Raw genomic sequence first — 17,192 nt, 5'->3', positions numbered from 1 at the left:
CATATCAAGAAAGGGATTTCAAAAGCAGCATATGACTCTATAGAAACTTTAAGGAAAAGAAAATATAGGACATAAGGAAATGGAAAAATACAAACCCCGAGTTATGTAGAAGAATTGAATTGAACAATAAACAAGTAACAAGAAGTGAATAATAAACAGAGGCAGGAAACTAATACAACAAACGAAGTCTAGTGGAGGATGAAGTGTGAAGACATCAAAATTTTACACAGGAAGGTGGAGAGACCCATCATGAAAAAAGAAGGAAAAATCAGAACTATTAAATATATGGCACGAAAATTGCAAACTGAACCCAGAAAGATTCAGCAGAGATGGAATGAATACATAAGAGTATCAATATGGTAAAGATATAAAGTCAGCAAGTTTTGATAGAGAAAGAGGATATGATGTAAATGTGGATAGCTCAGGACCAGGCATACTTGACTGCAATATAGACATGGCATTAAGGAAATTGAAATCAAATATGGCTATGAGTCAATAAAATATTCCCAAGAAACAATACCACTACAATGAACAACAAAGGTTTCAGAAAACATGGAAGGAAGAGGTTTTATGGGTTATTTGTAGCACTTACAATGGAGGAATTTGGCAGGAAGATATCCTTAGAGCAGCGTTAGTTCCCATCAAAAAAAAGGCAGCAGTATGCATATGTATGAACATGGACCAATAAGTTTTTATTTTACATACAGCAAAAGTGATAGTCCCAATAGGTACTTAGGATAGTCCATAATAAGATGATGGAGAGGAGATCTAATGATGACTTGGAGACATCCAGTTAGATCCAGGAAGGGGAGAGGTATGAATGATGTCATAGCAGTAATGAGAACACTAATAGAAAGGAACAAAGGGTACAATCAGGATGTATTTGCTTGTTTCTTGGATTTCAAGATAGCATTTCATTGAGTAAATTGGTAGAACCAATGAATGTATTACAGATGATAGGAGTATGTTGGAGGGAAAGGTGACTTAACCGTGATCTGTGCATGTTTCAGAGGTGCATGTGGTGGATATAGAGTCTGGACAGGAGGTGTTATGAAGAGGAGGGAGACAAGAATATCCATTATTATCCATACTTTTCTACATTTTTGAAGAAGGTATGGTAAAAATATCAAGGGAGGAACTTGAGTTAATATTAAAAGTTGGTGGTGAATTCATAAAATAAGTTAAGTTTGCTGTTGATCAAATTTTTGTTAGCCAGTTAGCCAAGAAGTTAGAATCATTGTCAAGGGAATTATAAAACCAGTGCAATAAGTATGAGGTAAGAATAAATTCAAACAAAACAAATGTCACAAGGTTTTCAGGAAAGAGGAAAGCTAATTTTAGCATTACAAACACAGCAGGTGAAACAGTTTACCTATCTCAGATGTCCTTTGGACCAAACTGGTCAAAGTAATCAAATAAGTAGATGAATTATATTGGTCAAAGAACTTTTCACAAGCAGGAGGGAACTGATGAAAGAGGATGTTGAGTAAGGAGGTTAAGAAAAGGCTAATGAAAACATTGGCATGGAGCATGATTTTGTATGACTCTGATACTTAGTTACTGAGGCAAGATGATAGATGCATACAAGAGGCTTTGAGATGCAGGTGTGGAGAAGGATGGGACAGGTAAAATGATACGATATAGTCCACCAGATGAATATGTACTAGGCATGGTGGGAGCATATACAGCATCATTGGGAGAAACCTAAAGACACCAAGAAAGATGGATGCAGAGCATTTGATTGGCAATGGAATGCTAAAGACTAATAGAGGGGAGGATGTTCAGCAAGCAAGGTAAGAAAAGAATAGAGATGTTGGATGGAATGAAGAGAGATTAAATGTAACTGGAATTGAAGAACAGTTTATTGTAGTGTAGGGTCTCAGATTCTGTCTTGTTAGGCAAGGCTAAGAATAGTAGGAATGTAGTCTTTGCCCCTCCAAAAAACCTAACTTAAACAATCAAGTATTACATATTAATAATAATCACCTTGGTAATGAACGTGTACTTGATACTAAGAAATTCATCAAATAGTTTCATACTCTCCTGATGCCATTTAATTTAAAAATACAAAAACTTAATAGTGATACTGTAAAATAGAGAAGGGTAACTTCTTTTAGGGTGCCATAGAGCCCCAAAAAATTTGATTTCAGTGGGTTCTATTCCACAAAGCATGAATTACAACAGTACAGACTAAATTATACCAATGTACGTACTTATAATTTCTATTACTAAAAATAATTTAACCAAAAATGGACTACCTCAATTTAATTAAATACATTTTTCATTCTAAAGGAGTATGCTAAGAAACATAATGAACACCACTATATATAAAGGAATGGCTACCACAGAATACTGTATATCCAAAGCCAAATTTTGCAAGTTCAAGTTGAAGATTCGCAAGTCAAATGCACAGGTAAATTTAGCTTTTACACCTAAAAAATTTAGCTTAAAATTACATACTCTTCAGAGTTCCCATTATATTCACCCCATGAAAGTCCAAGAAGAATAAGTATGCATGTTAATCGTAGTTAGGGTTATGTTAGACCAAGTGAGAAAACACTACCTAATTAAAAATTCTTTCAAATCAAAAATTATTTCATTCCATATTAATTCCACAAGCAATCCACAATTATTGTCATAAAATTATTTTTTTCAATAATTACCTATCTTTTTCAAAGTTGTCAATAATATACCATGGACTGCATGCAAAAAAGACAAAGTTTGAAAAGTCAAATGTATAAAGATTATTAGGGATTAATATTGCATTCAACATAATTACAGCCTGGATTTTTACTTTTTTTAAACTAGCATTTTTTTCAAAAAACAAAATTAAATCCCTCTCAATTAAGAGAGAGCTGGTTGAAATTTTTAATACTTTAATAATTTTTAATTTTGCTATCGAAAAATAGCCACTAGATTAAAATGAAGACAGACCAGATCCAAAGAGAAAGATCAGAAATGGACAAAAGGAGAATGCCATTCAATTATTAAAAATCAAGGGAATAGAATTTTGAATTTGATTTGAAGTGAAAAACTTTTTTGACAAAACAGAACTGAGCTTGACAAAAAATTTTCAAATATGGCAAGTTGATATAATACAAATAAATTAATACTAAATTTTAAAAAATACTGTGATTAAAAAAATTTCCAAAAGAGAAAGGAAATATCTCAAATATTCAAATCAAAATTTATTTTTTGAACACTTCAACAATGCAATGAAATTTATGCAAATAAAACATGTGAAACATTTTTTTCAGCAATTTTCATTGATTACCTACTCTAACCAAAACATTTTAATGGATATACTCAGTAAATCAGAAAAATACAAATAATATCCACTATTCAGCCAATTATACAGCATCCAATATTTACTTGAAAATACTTAAATTTTTCAATTATTCAATGAAATAAAATTTAATAAATTGCTTTCAACTAGGCACTGAAAAGAGCTACATCTAGTAGCTTCACGACACAAAATTTCACACTGATTTAAAAATCCAGACTATAACGTCTTCACTTCAATTCTGCTGTCAATGATAGAAATCTTCTCCTTACCTGCTCTTTCCGCTGCTAATGAATGCAGGGCTGAACTGGTTGCTGTAACCTGAGCACTGCATGTGACAGTAGATGAGGGACTAGCAGATATTACGGTTGTCTCCCGACATGCAACGATCCCTGTGCTTGTTTCTTCCTTCGAAACACGACTTCCCACTCCTGACCCACCGCCAGCGCTGCTATGTGTTTCACATTTCGGACAGTGCCGTTTGCCATCAATTGGCTTCCCACAAAATGGATGATACCGCACATCACATTCTTCGCAGAGCACTAATGGACCTATGGATGAAAGGACGGATGATGTAACATGATTTATTCAGGAAGTCTGATAATAACTACTTCATATGAATAAATAAATTTATTTACTGCATTAAAACATCATTTCAGTCAATGCTAAAGTATTTTAGAATGTTTCCTTAAATATGATGCTCAAAAATGAAGGCATGTGATACACAGCTGTATGGAAAAATTAAATACTTATATGCAGTTAGAATCCAATATGTTATGTACCAACAAATATAATAGGTTTGTTGATCTAATAGATCAAATCTATAAACAAGAACAGGTATTTTATATAAAAAAATATTTAAAGGTTTCCCCTGAATTATCCAACAACCAAGCTAAATAGTGAAACTGGCCACTTCAAAAATGTTTTTAACTAAAGAAATCAGGATAAAAATTGGAGAAATATCAAGGCACACACATGTGAAACTTAAAAAAACTTGTAAGTGGAATAACGTAGGATGAAAACATTGAAATTACATTTATTAAAGTTCACTGAAATATCATTTAGGCTACGGCAACAAGGTATTTGGACATCAGTTTCATGAGAGAGCATCTACGAGACATTTACATTTATGAGAGGGCCACTCCATTAAAAAAATTATTAGCACATTAGGAAGCCCTATGTGCATGACTTAGTATGAATTAGGCCACTGAGCATGGAAAATGTCATGTGTTAAGAAGCAGACCGGGAAATACAGTAAGACATAACTTATCCCCAAACTCATCCTTCATGCAGATGTCTGCAAACTAGAATTCACATTAACTGTACCATAATGATTGTTAAACAAATCAATAGTTTTGGTAAACAGAGAAACTTAACCTGCTGGTGAATAACTGATCGTAGCACTTTTCCACTTGATAAAAATATTTTTATTTACGACCAGGTTTCGATGTATTACATCATCATCAGGTCCAGACGTAATGCATCAGGATCAGATGTAATACATCATTTTTCATCATTTTTATCAAGTGGAAAAGTGCTACGATCAGTTATTCATTATGTTCGACTTCCACCACATCACGCCTGAAGCTACTCAATTTATTAACCTCCTGGTTGCAGAGTCACTAATAATGAGAGCAGGTAAAGTTCTTCAGTGATCTTCATCACCAGTGATATGTATCAACCCAGTAATACAATACAACCACATTTTTGCTGTATACCGGGCCAGTGGATGGCATGAATGTCATACAAGAATGTCTACAATTATGAATATAATAATATAGGTTTATGTCCGATTACATCATAGCAAACTTTTAAAACAAAAAACAACAATACAGTGATGACAAAAAGAGGATGCAATTTGAGTAATGTCTCCGGGAGATGAATATTTTTTGATGGACTCACAAAGATTGTAATTTGGGAAAAACTCGGGGAAAAAAAATTGTTTTACATCTTAATCCTCCTTTGAAACTGGATTTTTAAAAAATATCATACCTGATATATTTTTGCAGACGACACAAAATTTTCGAATGGTGGATATATTCCCATTTATGTGTTCCAAAGGTTTCTTTGTGTGATGCCCGGAACCAAGTGATTCAGGTGCATAGTAGTGCTGGGAAGGCTTCAGAGCGCCACCAAGTGCATGGCCGAGCATTTGATGCCCATGGCTAAGCCCAAACTGGTGGTGGTTTTCGTTGAAGTGATCAACACTGCCGAGAGAATTAACATCCTTGGGACTGGAGTACGGGATGTTGGAGAGTGACTTGGGCAGTGGTAAAAAGGAAGTCGGGAACAGTGCAAGCTCTGATGATCCATCCAGACGTGGACGGCCTCTCTTTCTGAGTTGTAGTGGAGATGAGCTGGTGAGAAGATACCCGTTTTTCTTCCGTTTCTACAGAGAAAATTAAAACAAAAATTTGTTAAAAACAACCAGGTAACTAATTACACCATACATCTTCATCTACAACATCATTAGTTACTTTTTTAACAGTTGGGCATATTATAGAGGCAACGTAAATCTTGTTGTTTTCCTTTAGTTAAAAATGAACACAAGATAAATTGTGTAATGAAGAAAATAAAGAAATGAGTGAGAAAGGGTTACTTAATACTACTCTTGGCTTTTATTATGCACCGTATATTAGAAAGGAAATTAATGGGATTAAGGTGACACATGAATACACAAATAAAAGGATAAGTAGGCTGCAATTTTGCAGGTGACATAGCTATACTTGTATGGATAAAAGAAGATCTGAAAATGATAGGAAGTAATGCATTGCAGCTGACATAGGGAGGCAAATATCTAAATAAGACTGGTGAAAGACATAATGGAATAAGAGGAATAGATTTGTCATTTAAGCATCAAGATCATGAGCAATGGAAAAAGCAAATGGGGGGTATAGTAAGCAGAATAGGAGTGATGAAGGAGGCTTTCTATATAAAAAAAATAATTCTTAATGACAGATAAAACTAGCATGGACATGAGGAAGCAATTCATTTAAACTTATACATGGAGTCTCCATTTCTATAGAGTGAGATGTGGATGATTGGGATGTCAGAGGAGAGAAGGTTAGAGGCAATGGAATTGTGGTTCTACTGATGAATGATGAAAATAAAATTGAAAGAGAGAGAGTAAAAAATTAAGTAGTACCTTGAAGAGAAAGTGAAGAGAAAAGCCCATGAGGAGACAAGATGGAAACTGATTTGACACTCAAGCACAATATGTACCTACTAAAGACCATGATTGAAAGAAATGCAGAGAGAAAGAATTTACTGCTAAAGGCCAAGCGTTAACTATGAGAAGAAGGTGATGGTAAATGTTGGCGCAAGGAGCTATGAGTAAATAAAGAATTGTTAAGAAATGGGATAGTTGAAAGAACAGCGAAAAAACAAAGTACAGATACCTGTAAAGATAATGATGATTGTGCAATACCAAAATTTAACATAATCCCCTAAGGAAAATTAAATAATTAATTTTTGGTTCCTAGATAATCAATAAAACATAAAAATAACTACACTTATTTGTTAGAACAATATAGCATACTCCCAAATAACAGTCCATCATTCCTGTAAGTGCATGAGTTTCTCTGGCGAAACATAAGGATGGTCTACTTCCACTTCAATGACTTTAACTCCAATAAAATAAATTTATGTACTTGGCAGTATAACTAAATAACAACACAGGAACATTGCAGTTAACACAAATCAATTAACAGTTCACAAAGTATTTATGTGCCCAAAGAAGTTCAAGAATCAATATTACTAAAATAAATAAATTCATTGGGCATACATTGATCTGAAACTAGATTCAACAATCATCAAGTAGTTTAATGCGACTTTCCTCAAAATTAGCCAGATAATATGAGCCCGCCTTAGGATATGAGATTTACTCAGCCGTATCATGGCTCATAATTTGATTTTAGGATGTAACATACCAGTCCTTTTGTCTCAAATTTATTTTTCCAAGCCAATAACCAAAAGCCAGAAGAATGTATTCTAATGTTTACATGCCATCTCTTAACTTCCCAAAAATTAAAATAACTTTTCCATACACAAAATGACTATGAATAAATGGCTCGGAACCGGTATTTCTTCTTCTTGGGTGTGCTCCAGAACTACAAGGCGTATAATGAATCAAAATTGCATACACTATCTATGGTGAGTAAGCATGTGATGCTAAGTTTTTTCACATGCAAAAATTATTTTTCCTTCTATATGATTTTCATGCAAGTTTACCACCAAAATTAGAAGTTTATAAATTATAAAAGACCTCTTTGTTGTAGCTGGAGCTAAAAAGAAATTAAAAGATGACTTATTAATATATACTTATTTTCTAGAGATGGTTGATTATTTAGAAATAAGTCTTTTATATTAGATTGATGATTTATTTATACGATCTTCATCATGGAAGAACTTGCCAAACTTCAATCAAAAATGCAATCAAAATTTATCAATCAAATTTCAAAAAGTTTATTTAGACAGTGATCTCTTTCATGCCCATAACTACTTATGAAAAATTTTAGCATCACCAACTAAAATTGCAGTAATTTTAAGATGCCAGTGCTATTGGTGTTCAATATTTAAAAAATCTGAAACATAAAGAAGTTACTACCACGGATAAATCCCAATTTCCATAAACAAACTGTGGATTCGCTGTGCTTCTTCTTTTCCTTTCCCCTCTCCTACTCTGCATTTCTGAACAAGTCTCTCTTGTAACAAGACCTGAAAAAGATAGAAATTATTATGAATAACTTGGTAAACCGATAAGTGAAGGAGCCACCTTCATGTAATCATAATCATTTATAGTAAAAAGGTTGGTCTAGAAAATTATAATAAATCTTGGAAGGTAATAATAAGAGCTTGTGAGTTAGTTTTTAATCAAAGACATTTTTAATAGTAATTAATGGCTATGTTTTTTAGAAAATTCCATGGGTTAAATGAACTACAAAACCAATATTTTTTATTCTCTTCTATTAGCTTATTTCTATTCATAGAGCATTTTTAAATATCTAAATGTAGTCTAAAAGACAATAGGAGTCACTAACACACTGATGTCTCACAGGTAGTGTAAAGTATTATATGTCTAAGTATAAAGAGATGAATAACTTAAAAAATACATGCAATGGTCTACCACAAGCACATGCTAAATCTAAAAACAAAATAAAGTCAGCTCCCTAGAAAGCATATTCCAAAACATAGTACCAATCACTGTAGAATTCCTACTTTTGTAGATTATGAGAATGAAATCAATATTTGAAAGAAATTTGCTGAAGATTTTATTATGACAAACAAATTAAAAATCAGCCACCAGATACTGGAAGAGGTTATCTCTAATGTTAATGGAAAACTTGCCCACTAGATTTAATATTTGTTTACCTAACTTTAAATCTTTACATTTATGAAATCTGAATAAGTCAGCTCTGGCATTATATAACACACTTTGTACCACTTCAATACATTTCTTTTTTTTTAAGGTAATCTACCGGTTAAGGTAGGTTTTTGGATGGACACAACTACCAAACAAACATTTTATTACTCCCAACAAAACACAAAATCCATCATCCTACTCTATATCAGGTCCCTCTTCATCTCTGAGTACTTTCTTCCTCCCTTCATCCCGTCCAACATTCCTATCCTGTTCCTTCCCTTTCCTCATTTGCCCAACATTCTCCCCTCTATCACAGTCTTCAACATCCCACTGCTGGTCAATACACCCTTCATCCACTTTTCCTGCCCCCATAGGATTTCTCCCAAAAAACCCCTCTCTTCGCCCACCATACCAAGTACTTCCTTATTTGTTTTCTCTCCTTCCATTTCACCTTCTCCGTTCTTCTGCAAACACACATTTCAAAAGCCTCCAGTCTACGTCTATCCTCCTGCTTAAATGACCACGTTTCCGCTTCGTACATAGGTACGCTCCATGTCAAAGTTTTTACGAGTCTTTTCTTAACATCCTTACTCAACGTCCCCGTCATCAACTCCCTCCTCCTTGTGAAAGCCTCTTTGCCTAGCGCAATTCTTCTCCTTACGTCCCTACTACTTTGACCGTGTTGGTCCAAAACACTACCGAGATACGTAAACTGCTCTACCTGCTCTAGTTTTTGCCCTCCTATTTTAATGTTAAGCTTAGCCTTTTTCTTTCTAGAAAATTGCATAACTGGACAAAACAGAGAATACATTTCTATCACTCATTATTTATTTTAAAGTAATTGTTAATATGATTTTATAAAACCATCAAATAATCATTTTTCACAAAAATAAATAAGAGGTTCTGAACCCTTTTGCATTTCCATGCATTGATATGACGGCAGAGGATTAGCAGCCCCACTCAATTATTAATAATACTGACAAATGGTTCATGTTCTATTATTTATAGCTTGATCAGAGAATAACCCAAAAAATAACCTTAATAAATAACTAAAAAAATCTGACATTCCACAAGTCTGATATTGATGAAGCTTCCAAGTTTGAGGGAGTGCAGATCATTCTAGTTCTACTTTTTACACACTTAAGAGCCGGTTTCGATTGCAATGTATGAGAAACATACACTAGCAGTATCTTAACATGCATTGAAATTCTTGGGTTTCCCAGGGTTAATACACTTTGCATAGACATAAGTATGACACGAAGATTTCACATCTTGCATTCCAAAAAAATTCTCATATAGCTGGTAATTTCTTCATATCATCTAGTTTTCCCTTTTTTATACTAAAAACATCAGCCTATTTCATCAATTTTATTCTATTTAATAATATCTTTTATTGTCCTCTTTGTGGCTATTGTTTATGGTAATTGAGTAATTCACACAGTTATATTGCATATTTGTATACATATGAAGAATCCAACACCTTCAACAAAATAATAACTTGCTTTATTTGCCATGGATCAGCCATTTGGTTGATACCCATTTAGGTAATTGCCAGCGGGCCAAAAAGACATTTCCATGCCCTTTTCACACATTAAGTATTTTCCAAAATGTTGAACTTCTCATGGCCAGATTTGGGAACGCTAAGTGTAAAAGTTAACTCGGTAAAGTATTGTATTTTAGTTAAACAGAATTCAGTTAAAAGCTAAAAGTCAATTAAATTAATTGCAGTTAAGTCAAATTGTATTTAACTTTCAAGTTCATCCTTGAGTTAATTTAGCAACAATAATTGGACTTCCACGTTAACAGGTGAAAAATCTGTCTATTTCTCAAATAAAATGACAAATTATTATAGAAGCTGACAAACAGGTACAGAACAGGTTTCTCCTAACTACGAGGTAAAACATTTCAGTTGAAGTTTTAAGTCCTTCTGTTACTCCTCTTCTTGCCTCACACTGGTAGTAAGCCTAAAATGTTTCTGATGAGGATCAAATTTCATATGATGTATTTAGTTTTAAATTTTCAAGTTTTGTAATGCACTTTCCCATGAAATAAAAGCTTGTTAAAAATTTAATAGAAAAATAAATGAAATAGTTAATAGTTACTCATAAAATTAACTTTTTAACTTAATCTATTAATGTTTGGTGAGTTGGTACCTCGGTCTGCTCATGACCCAACCGACAGGAAAATTTAAAAAGAGGGTGCTGTGAATGAGTGCCAAGGAACAGGAATGTACTACTTTAAATTTAAAAATTTAAGAATAACACAATAAATTGCTCTTGAATGGAGTGCAGTACACACAAATTGCATAATCTTTACACCTCATTCATAAGTATTCTCATTGACATTATTGTATTTACAATTTCAAAAAGTTTAACTCCTGAAAATGCAAAAAAAAAATTGTCTTAATCTGAAATAGTTTCTATCAAAATTATGAGACTACTACTTTTACTAAGTAATTGACGTCAGAACCATTTGGCACAGAAAATCTCAAGTTGAAGCAATGTAGTATACCACTTAATCACTGCGTTGTTCCCTTGCAACTATGATATGATCCCATCTGGTAGTTAAATTATTCTATTTAGTTCTGAATTTTCATGGATATAAGAAGCATGAGATGTGGTAATATTCTCTTAAAAACCTTTCACCAAAAGTAAATGTCAAATTCTAGTAATTCTACTTTTCTTCACCTACATTTCTAAATATGGCTGTCAAAACATTGCTGCTAATTTTTATATATGGCTGCCAATTGCTGCACGTCAGTAAACATGCATATTACATCAGTTGAAAATACATCGGCAGCTAATCAAATACATATCAAATGTATAACGAACGAAATGCTGAATTACTTTTAGAATCATAGCTCTTCCTAAAATCATAGCTGTTAAACAAATTCAAGAAAACCATAGATCAATGTACCAGAGTTCCTATTCATACCAAATTTGCAAAACTGAATCTCAATTCATCAGATTATTTTAGTTTCTCACAGTTGTTCTTTGAGATGATGGGCAACATGGACATAATGTTCAATACAAAATGAAAATTAATACAATCAGGCTAAACCTTACCTAACACTCATTATATAGCAATTTTGTCAAACACCTCTGTATCTAGCTTGATTCACACTTATAATGCTTATGACAGTGCAAACCTCATTGTTGCATGCCACTCTTAGACAGATGCTTAAGCTGACCATGCGCTTTATGGCATACAGTAATATTAACCATCACACACAGTATAAAGAAGAGAAGGAATGACACCTACCAAGGGCAGCAAAGAATTTTAATTTGCTGTCAATATCATGGTCATCTGATGGATGTGCTGGTGCCTCGTACTTGCAAGGTGAGACCTCATCTTTCTTTGCCAACACATCTTTCTTCTCATCCTCAGAGCTGTATCGCAATCCATCCATATCATCTTCGCCATCATAAACATTAGGCCTTGGTACCTCTTCCTCATCTTCATCATCATCTTCATCTGCATCCAGATCCTCTCCTCCTGATGAATATGGACTAATGGAGGAACGACACGTCACTCTTGGTCTGGAAATGACAAATACCAATAAGACTGTGTGAATGGAAATACAGCACGAACAGCAGGTCCTAATTATGTTCAGGATGTTTGCAAGTCTTTGCACACCAAAAAATCTGCCAGTTTTAGCACAACATGATTAATCATATCTAATGCCCTTGATTAGTACACCACACCAATTGTCATGACATTCTAAAGAATTGAAACAGTCAAATGTACTCAATGAAATTACAAAAAATTTTACAAGTTTTAGTACAGGGTAACTTAATATTCTGCCATGCTGCGATTCCTCAATGAAATTTCTTCGAGTTGATGGATTGAAAAATGTGATGTAAAGCACCCAAAAACTTATTTTGAAGCAAAATTCTATTATTTATGGTCACTTTCAGCTATTGATCTACCTTCATACCAAGCATCAGATCCATAGCCAGTATGAAGAGGTGTAATTAATGAGCACATTAATGTATGAATCTGAATTAAGCAAGCATTGAAAAAACATTAACAGAATAAAAATATTTAAACCCTTGACCTTATTACAGGCAGTTCCAAATCTTTTAAATCAAAATGTAAACACAAGCTCCAGAAAACAAAATCCTTATTAAATTTGAAGACAATCTCAAAACATGAATCACCATATTTTCCAACAATTAACTTATATGAGTATTCCAAATATCTTTGAAGAGATGAACAAGTCAATGCTAGACCAATGTCTCCTAGGGTTAATGGAAATGGACAGCATTTTTATGAATTTCAGTGAATTATGTACATTTATTACTGCAAGTTAAATTATAAATTACTTTAAATGCATCAACTAAAAATGAAATTAGTAAAATTAAATCTTTGACATTCTTTACAAAAATTTCCTATATTGTTCCAAAAAATTTGCACAGCTATGATTTAGGTGATGTCATTATCTCTGCATCAATTTATAATATCTAGGAAGTACAAGAGACTTCCAACCTAATAGCACCTGCGCATGAGTCCAGCTCTCATTATCTCAACTAAGTAGAACAAGATATTCATTGTTTATACTAAAATATTCATATTCCAGTAATAAATACACTCCCAAGATCCTTGCCTCATTTAGTAACACCCTTTGAATGTGGTAGACAAACACAAACATTTACTATGATACCTAGTTTTTCAACATAAATTCTATCATGCAAAAGTTTACTGTAATGTTTTAAGAAGCCAATCAAAGTACTTTTAAAGAATTAATAAACCTTCATACTTAAGAGAAATGAAAAGTGTGCATGAACTTACACAATGATAGATGAAGACTAATGTTTTTTTGAACATTTACATAATTTGTTCGAAATTTATGGCGAGGCAAAATTTTGCACTTCGACAAAAAACAAAAATCAGTATCAGTGACCAGCAAAACTTGATGAAAAGAATTTCACAAGTTTCTCTGAAAACAAAAAAATTAACAAATACAGTTTGGACATCATTGGAAACATGGATGAAGATGTAATTCCCAATCAATCCTAATTAAAACAACAGGGCATGAAAAAACTAAGTTTCATCTTGCACTTTCTTGTATAGCTGATGGAAGTTAACTTAATCCCATGATAATATTCAATTTTAAAAAATAATCCAAGACAGGAAGTCCCAGAAGGCATTGTGGTGCACTTCCCTAAGAAATGTTGAATGGATAAAGACAGGTTTTAATGTGGCTGAGGAGAATTTGGAATTTTTGACCAGGAGGGTTATGAAAAGAGAATAGTCTTCTCATCTGAGATATGCTCAGGGCACATCCTATGGATAGTGTTGTAATAGAGGTTAGGTTGCAAAACACAGATATTGCAACCTAACTAGTACTGTACAGCCATTGGATGTATCTCTTAATATATCATTTGAAGACATTACGAGAAAGAAGAGGAATGAATGGATAATTAGTGGAAAAAAATCTACACTAAAAAAAGTGCCACAAAAGCTGCTACTCTAACAAAATTGAGAAAAAAGGTTGCAAAGGGGAGATAAAAAACAGAACTGTGATTAAATCTTTTGAGAAATGCAGAATAAACAATCAGATGTATTTATTAGAGGATGATCTACTGTGGGAAGATCAACCTTTTTCCCAATGATGAACATGATGACCCATTTTATCATATTATGACAACATTACTGGAAAGGAAATGCATGTTATATACGTAGATCTTATGCCTTCAATGATCAAGTTGAAGGATTTTAATGTGTTTTTATATATGTTGCACTTAAATTAAAATTATTTCCACTTCTTAAATACATAAATAAAGAATTATTGGCTAAAAATTTAAAAGGTATTACAAATTACAGTAGCTATCAAGTCGTAAATAATGAATATTTATTTCGATTATTTCAATGTATCACGAATAGTGAGATTTTAAGAAAGTTACAAAATTCACTGCCAGTGCCACAAATACTGCCTCAAATCAAAACTCCAAATGGCACTGCCACAAATGTGAGGTTTTACTATTGAAATACAACATGCAAGTGCTGTAGTGGCAATAGTTTTTGTGGTTGGAAAAGTCCTAATTGCAACATTATCAAAAGTTGATGATGAAAGTGAATTTTACATGGTACCCTTGTAAAAGTACACACTTAAAACTTGCACAGTTCTTATATGATATTATACCTTTTTTCAATTACTATTAATATATTTCTTCAGTATAGGTCGACCCTAGATTTATTTCATTGAAATTTTGTATTTAAAAGATAAATGTATACACTACATGATTATATCCAGTGATTGTTATGACTTACAGAAGCCCATGAAATATTTCCACTAGTTACTACTTCTCAAATCTGTAATTTCACTAGCATATTTATCTCATTTTTAAATTTATAGGTTGCATAATGCAAAATTCCCAAATTAAGAAATCAATAAATTATAATAGTTTAACTTAACCCTCTAGGCATATAACTGACAAATCCTTACGCGTCTCAAACTGCAATTTGTGGTTTTAACTCACTACCATTTACCTTGCATCTAACTGTTTTGAACTGCAGTCCACTGGTGAGTGGCTGCATTGACGACTCGCTATTGATGGCGGAGGGGGAGGCGGGGGCGTAGGATGTGGCCGATGTAAATAAGGAGGTCCCTCATGAGCAAGTTTTCCCCCTAATGGCAATGCATCAGCCGCTAGATTTAGCGCTGCAGGTGCAAAGTTCCCATTGGCCTTCGGAGGTTGGTTTTCCCGGCCAATGGCAGCCAGCCCAATTGTTTCGGTACCGATGGACACGCCGGGCGCTCGATGTCTCACTGGCTGCACATGCTGATGGTTGTGGTGGTGGCCCATGTGGCCATGGGCACTGCTTATCCCCACTAGGGCTGGCGTTGTTGACCCATTGACTGTGATAATGGGGTTTGGTCTTTTGTTGCTTGAATCATTGCCACAACTGCTCTTTGTAAGTCCATTCACTAGCATGTCATTTCGTAACTTCTGAAGGATAAATTTCTGAAATGATAGAAAGACAAATATGCAAATGAATATTCAATTTAAAGATAACTGAACAGGATTTGCAAAATATTGCAGGGAACAAATAGAATTGTGCTAATGAAGCAAGGGAAATTTAACCCCACAATTACAAGTACAGCCCAAAGTAATGAGGAAATAAAATTTCACTCGTGGTAGCATTTTATTTTTTTACAGTGAATTCAGTTTCTTTGGGAACAAATACACCTCTGGCAAACAAAAATATTGACGCCATTGAATTGAAGACTCATTGATATGCCTACATAAAATAAGAATGGATTATACATGTTACACAGGGTATTTCAATATTTAACATCACCCATTGTAGATTTTTGGAAATAAATACTTTTCAATAAATATTACAATACAGGGGACATGCACAATGCTCTCTTCGACAGAAACATTTGGATTGTGAATCTCTTGGAGTGCTTAAATATATTATGTGAACTTTTGTGCTCATTTTTCGCCACACTTATTTAAATCTATCACTTGCCATTTTGTTCAATATTTAATCTCAATTTACATGACGCTATTTTGATACCGTGAAGTGCCCCAAATAATGTAACAATTTTAGAGTTAAAAAATGACTTGCCCAAGGCGAATGATTTTTAAACTCTGAAATTGTTGCATTTAAATGCATATTAGCGGATGACTCCATTAAAAGCTACTGCTGCGGCATCTCCCGCAGTTTCTTGGAATTTGCCCCATATTAATCAAACCTCTTGAAAAAAAAGAGGATAGCCATTGATCAAATTTGTTTGCATCTCGTAAGTGAAAATGATATAATAGATTACACTTTGGCACATAGTAAACACTGACAGAGTGAAAAATGTTTGTATTTCAATTAGTAAAATAATTAAAGATCTGCATGAGAAAGTCATACAAATCATAACAATATTTTAATGGACTCAAAACTACACTATATCTTAAAAGAACTTCTAGGTGAACTTCAAGTTATATCATTTTAAGAGAGGAAAATATTAATACGATTACACTATACTATATGCATCTTTCTGACTTTGGATTTAATAGCAGTACACGTACATAGCTTTTATCTTAATTATTTGATGAAGACAGGATTTTTGAAAACCTCTTCAACATGCATATTCTTCTTCTATTGCGATTTCCTCTTCTTCGTTCTATAAAATATTCTCCTGACTAATGATTAAACGCAAATGATTTTGATAATTAGGGGGGGAAATGCCCACAAATATGAAAGGAAAAGCGGCGAACGTGATTCATAAGGAAAGAAAATAAAGCACTTAAGGAATCCGGCGGAAGAAGAGTAGCAGCTGAATTCCAAAGAGAAAGAAAGGATTAAAAGCAAACAAGGAAAGAGCACGGAACAAGTAAAGCGCTCCAAAATACTTATCAGGGAAAAAACGGCTCAAGACGTAGTCCGGCTACAGAAAAGGATCCCATACCCCTTCGAGTTCAATTTATTCCCCGAGGAAGAGGAAATTCAGGTTATTCGTTCGCCGAGGAATGAATAAATAATGCAATTTTAAGAATATTCGAAATAAAAAGGTTAATCGTGCGAAGAAAGAGCCCGAAAATCAGG

General features: G+C 33.6%; 1 protein-coding gene across 3 annotated transcripts in view; it reads right to left on the bottom strand.

Moving 5' to 3' along the window:
• Positions 1-17,192, bottom strand: part of LOC139697867 (PHD finger protein 21A-like) — a 240,036-nt gene that overhangs the window by 9,935 nt on the left and 212,909 nt on the right. For 2 of the 3 annotated variants that reach the window (XM_071596724.1, XM_071596725.1), the window contains exons 4-8: positions 15,138-15,613; positions 11,907-12,184; positions 7,893-7,999; positions 5,276-5,672; positions 3,556-3,834 (exon numbers count right to left, since the gene is read on the bottom strand). In XM_071596724.1, coding sequence (XP_071452825.1) covers positions 3,556-3,834; positions 5,276-5,672; positions 7,893-7,999; positions 11,907-12,184; positions 15,138-15,613 — 1,537 coding nt within the window. Of the gene's footprint in view, positions 1-2,663; positions 2,700-3,555; positions 3,835-5,275; positions 5,673-7,892; positions 8,000-11,906; positions 12,185-15,137; positions 15,614-17,192 lie in introns of all 3 variants that reach the window. The other variant, XM_071596723.1, reaches the window with a different exon arrangement.

The sequence above is a fragment of the Hetaerina americana genome, unplaced genomic scaffold, assembly GCF_022747635.1.
Source record: "Hetaerina americana unplaced genomic scaffold, ioHetAmer1.1.p SCAF_8, whole genome shotgun sequence".
Taxonomy (NCBI): domain Eukaryota; kingdom Metazoa; phylum Arthropoda; class Insecta; order Odonata; family Calopterygidae; genus Hetaerina; species Hetaerina americana.
The sequence above is the reverse complement of the archived record's forward strand: the minus strand, read 5'-3'. Positions and strand labels throughout refer to the sequence as shown.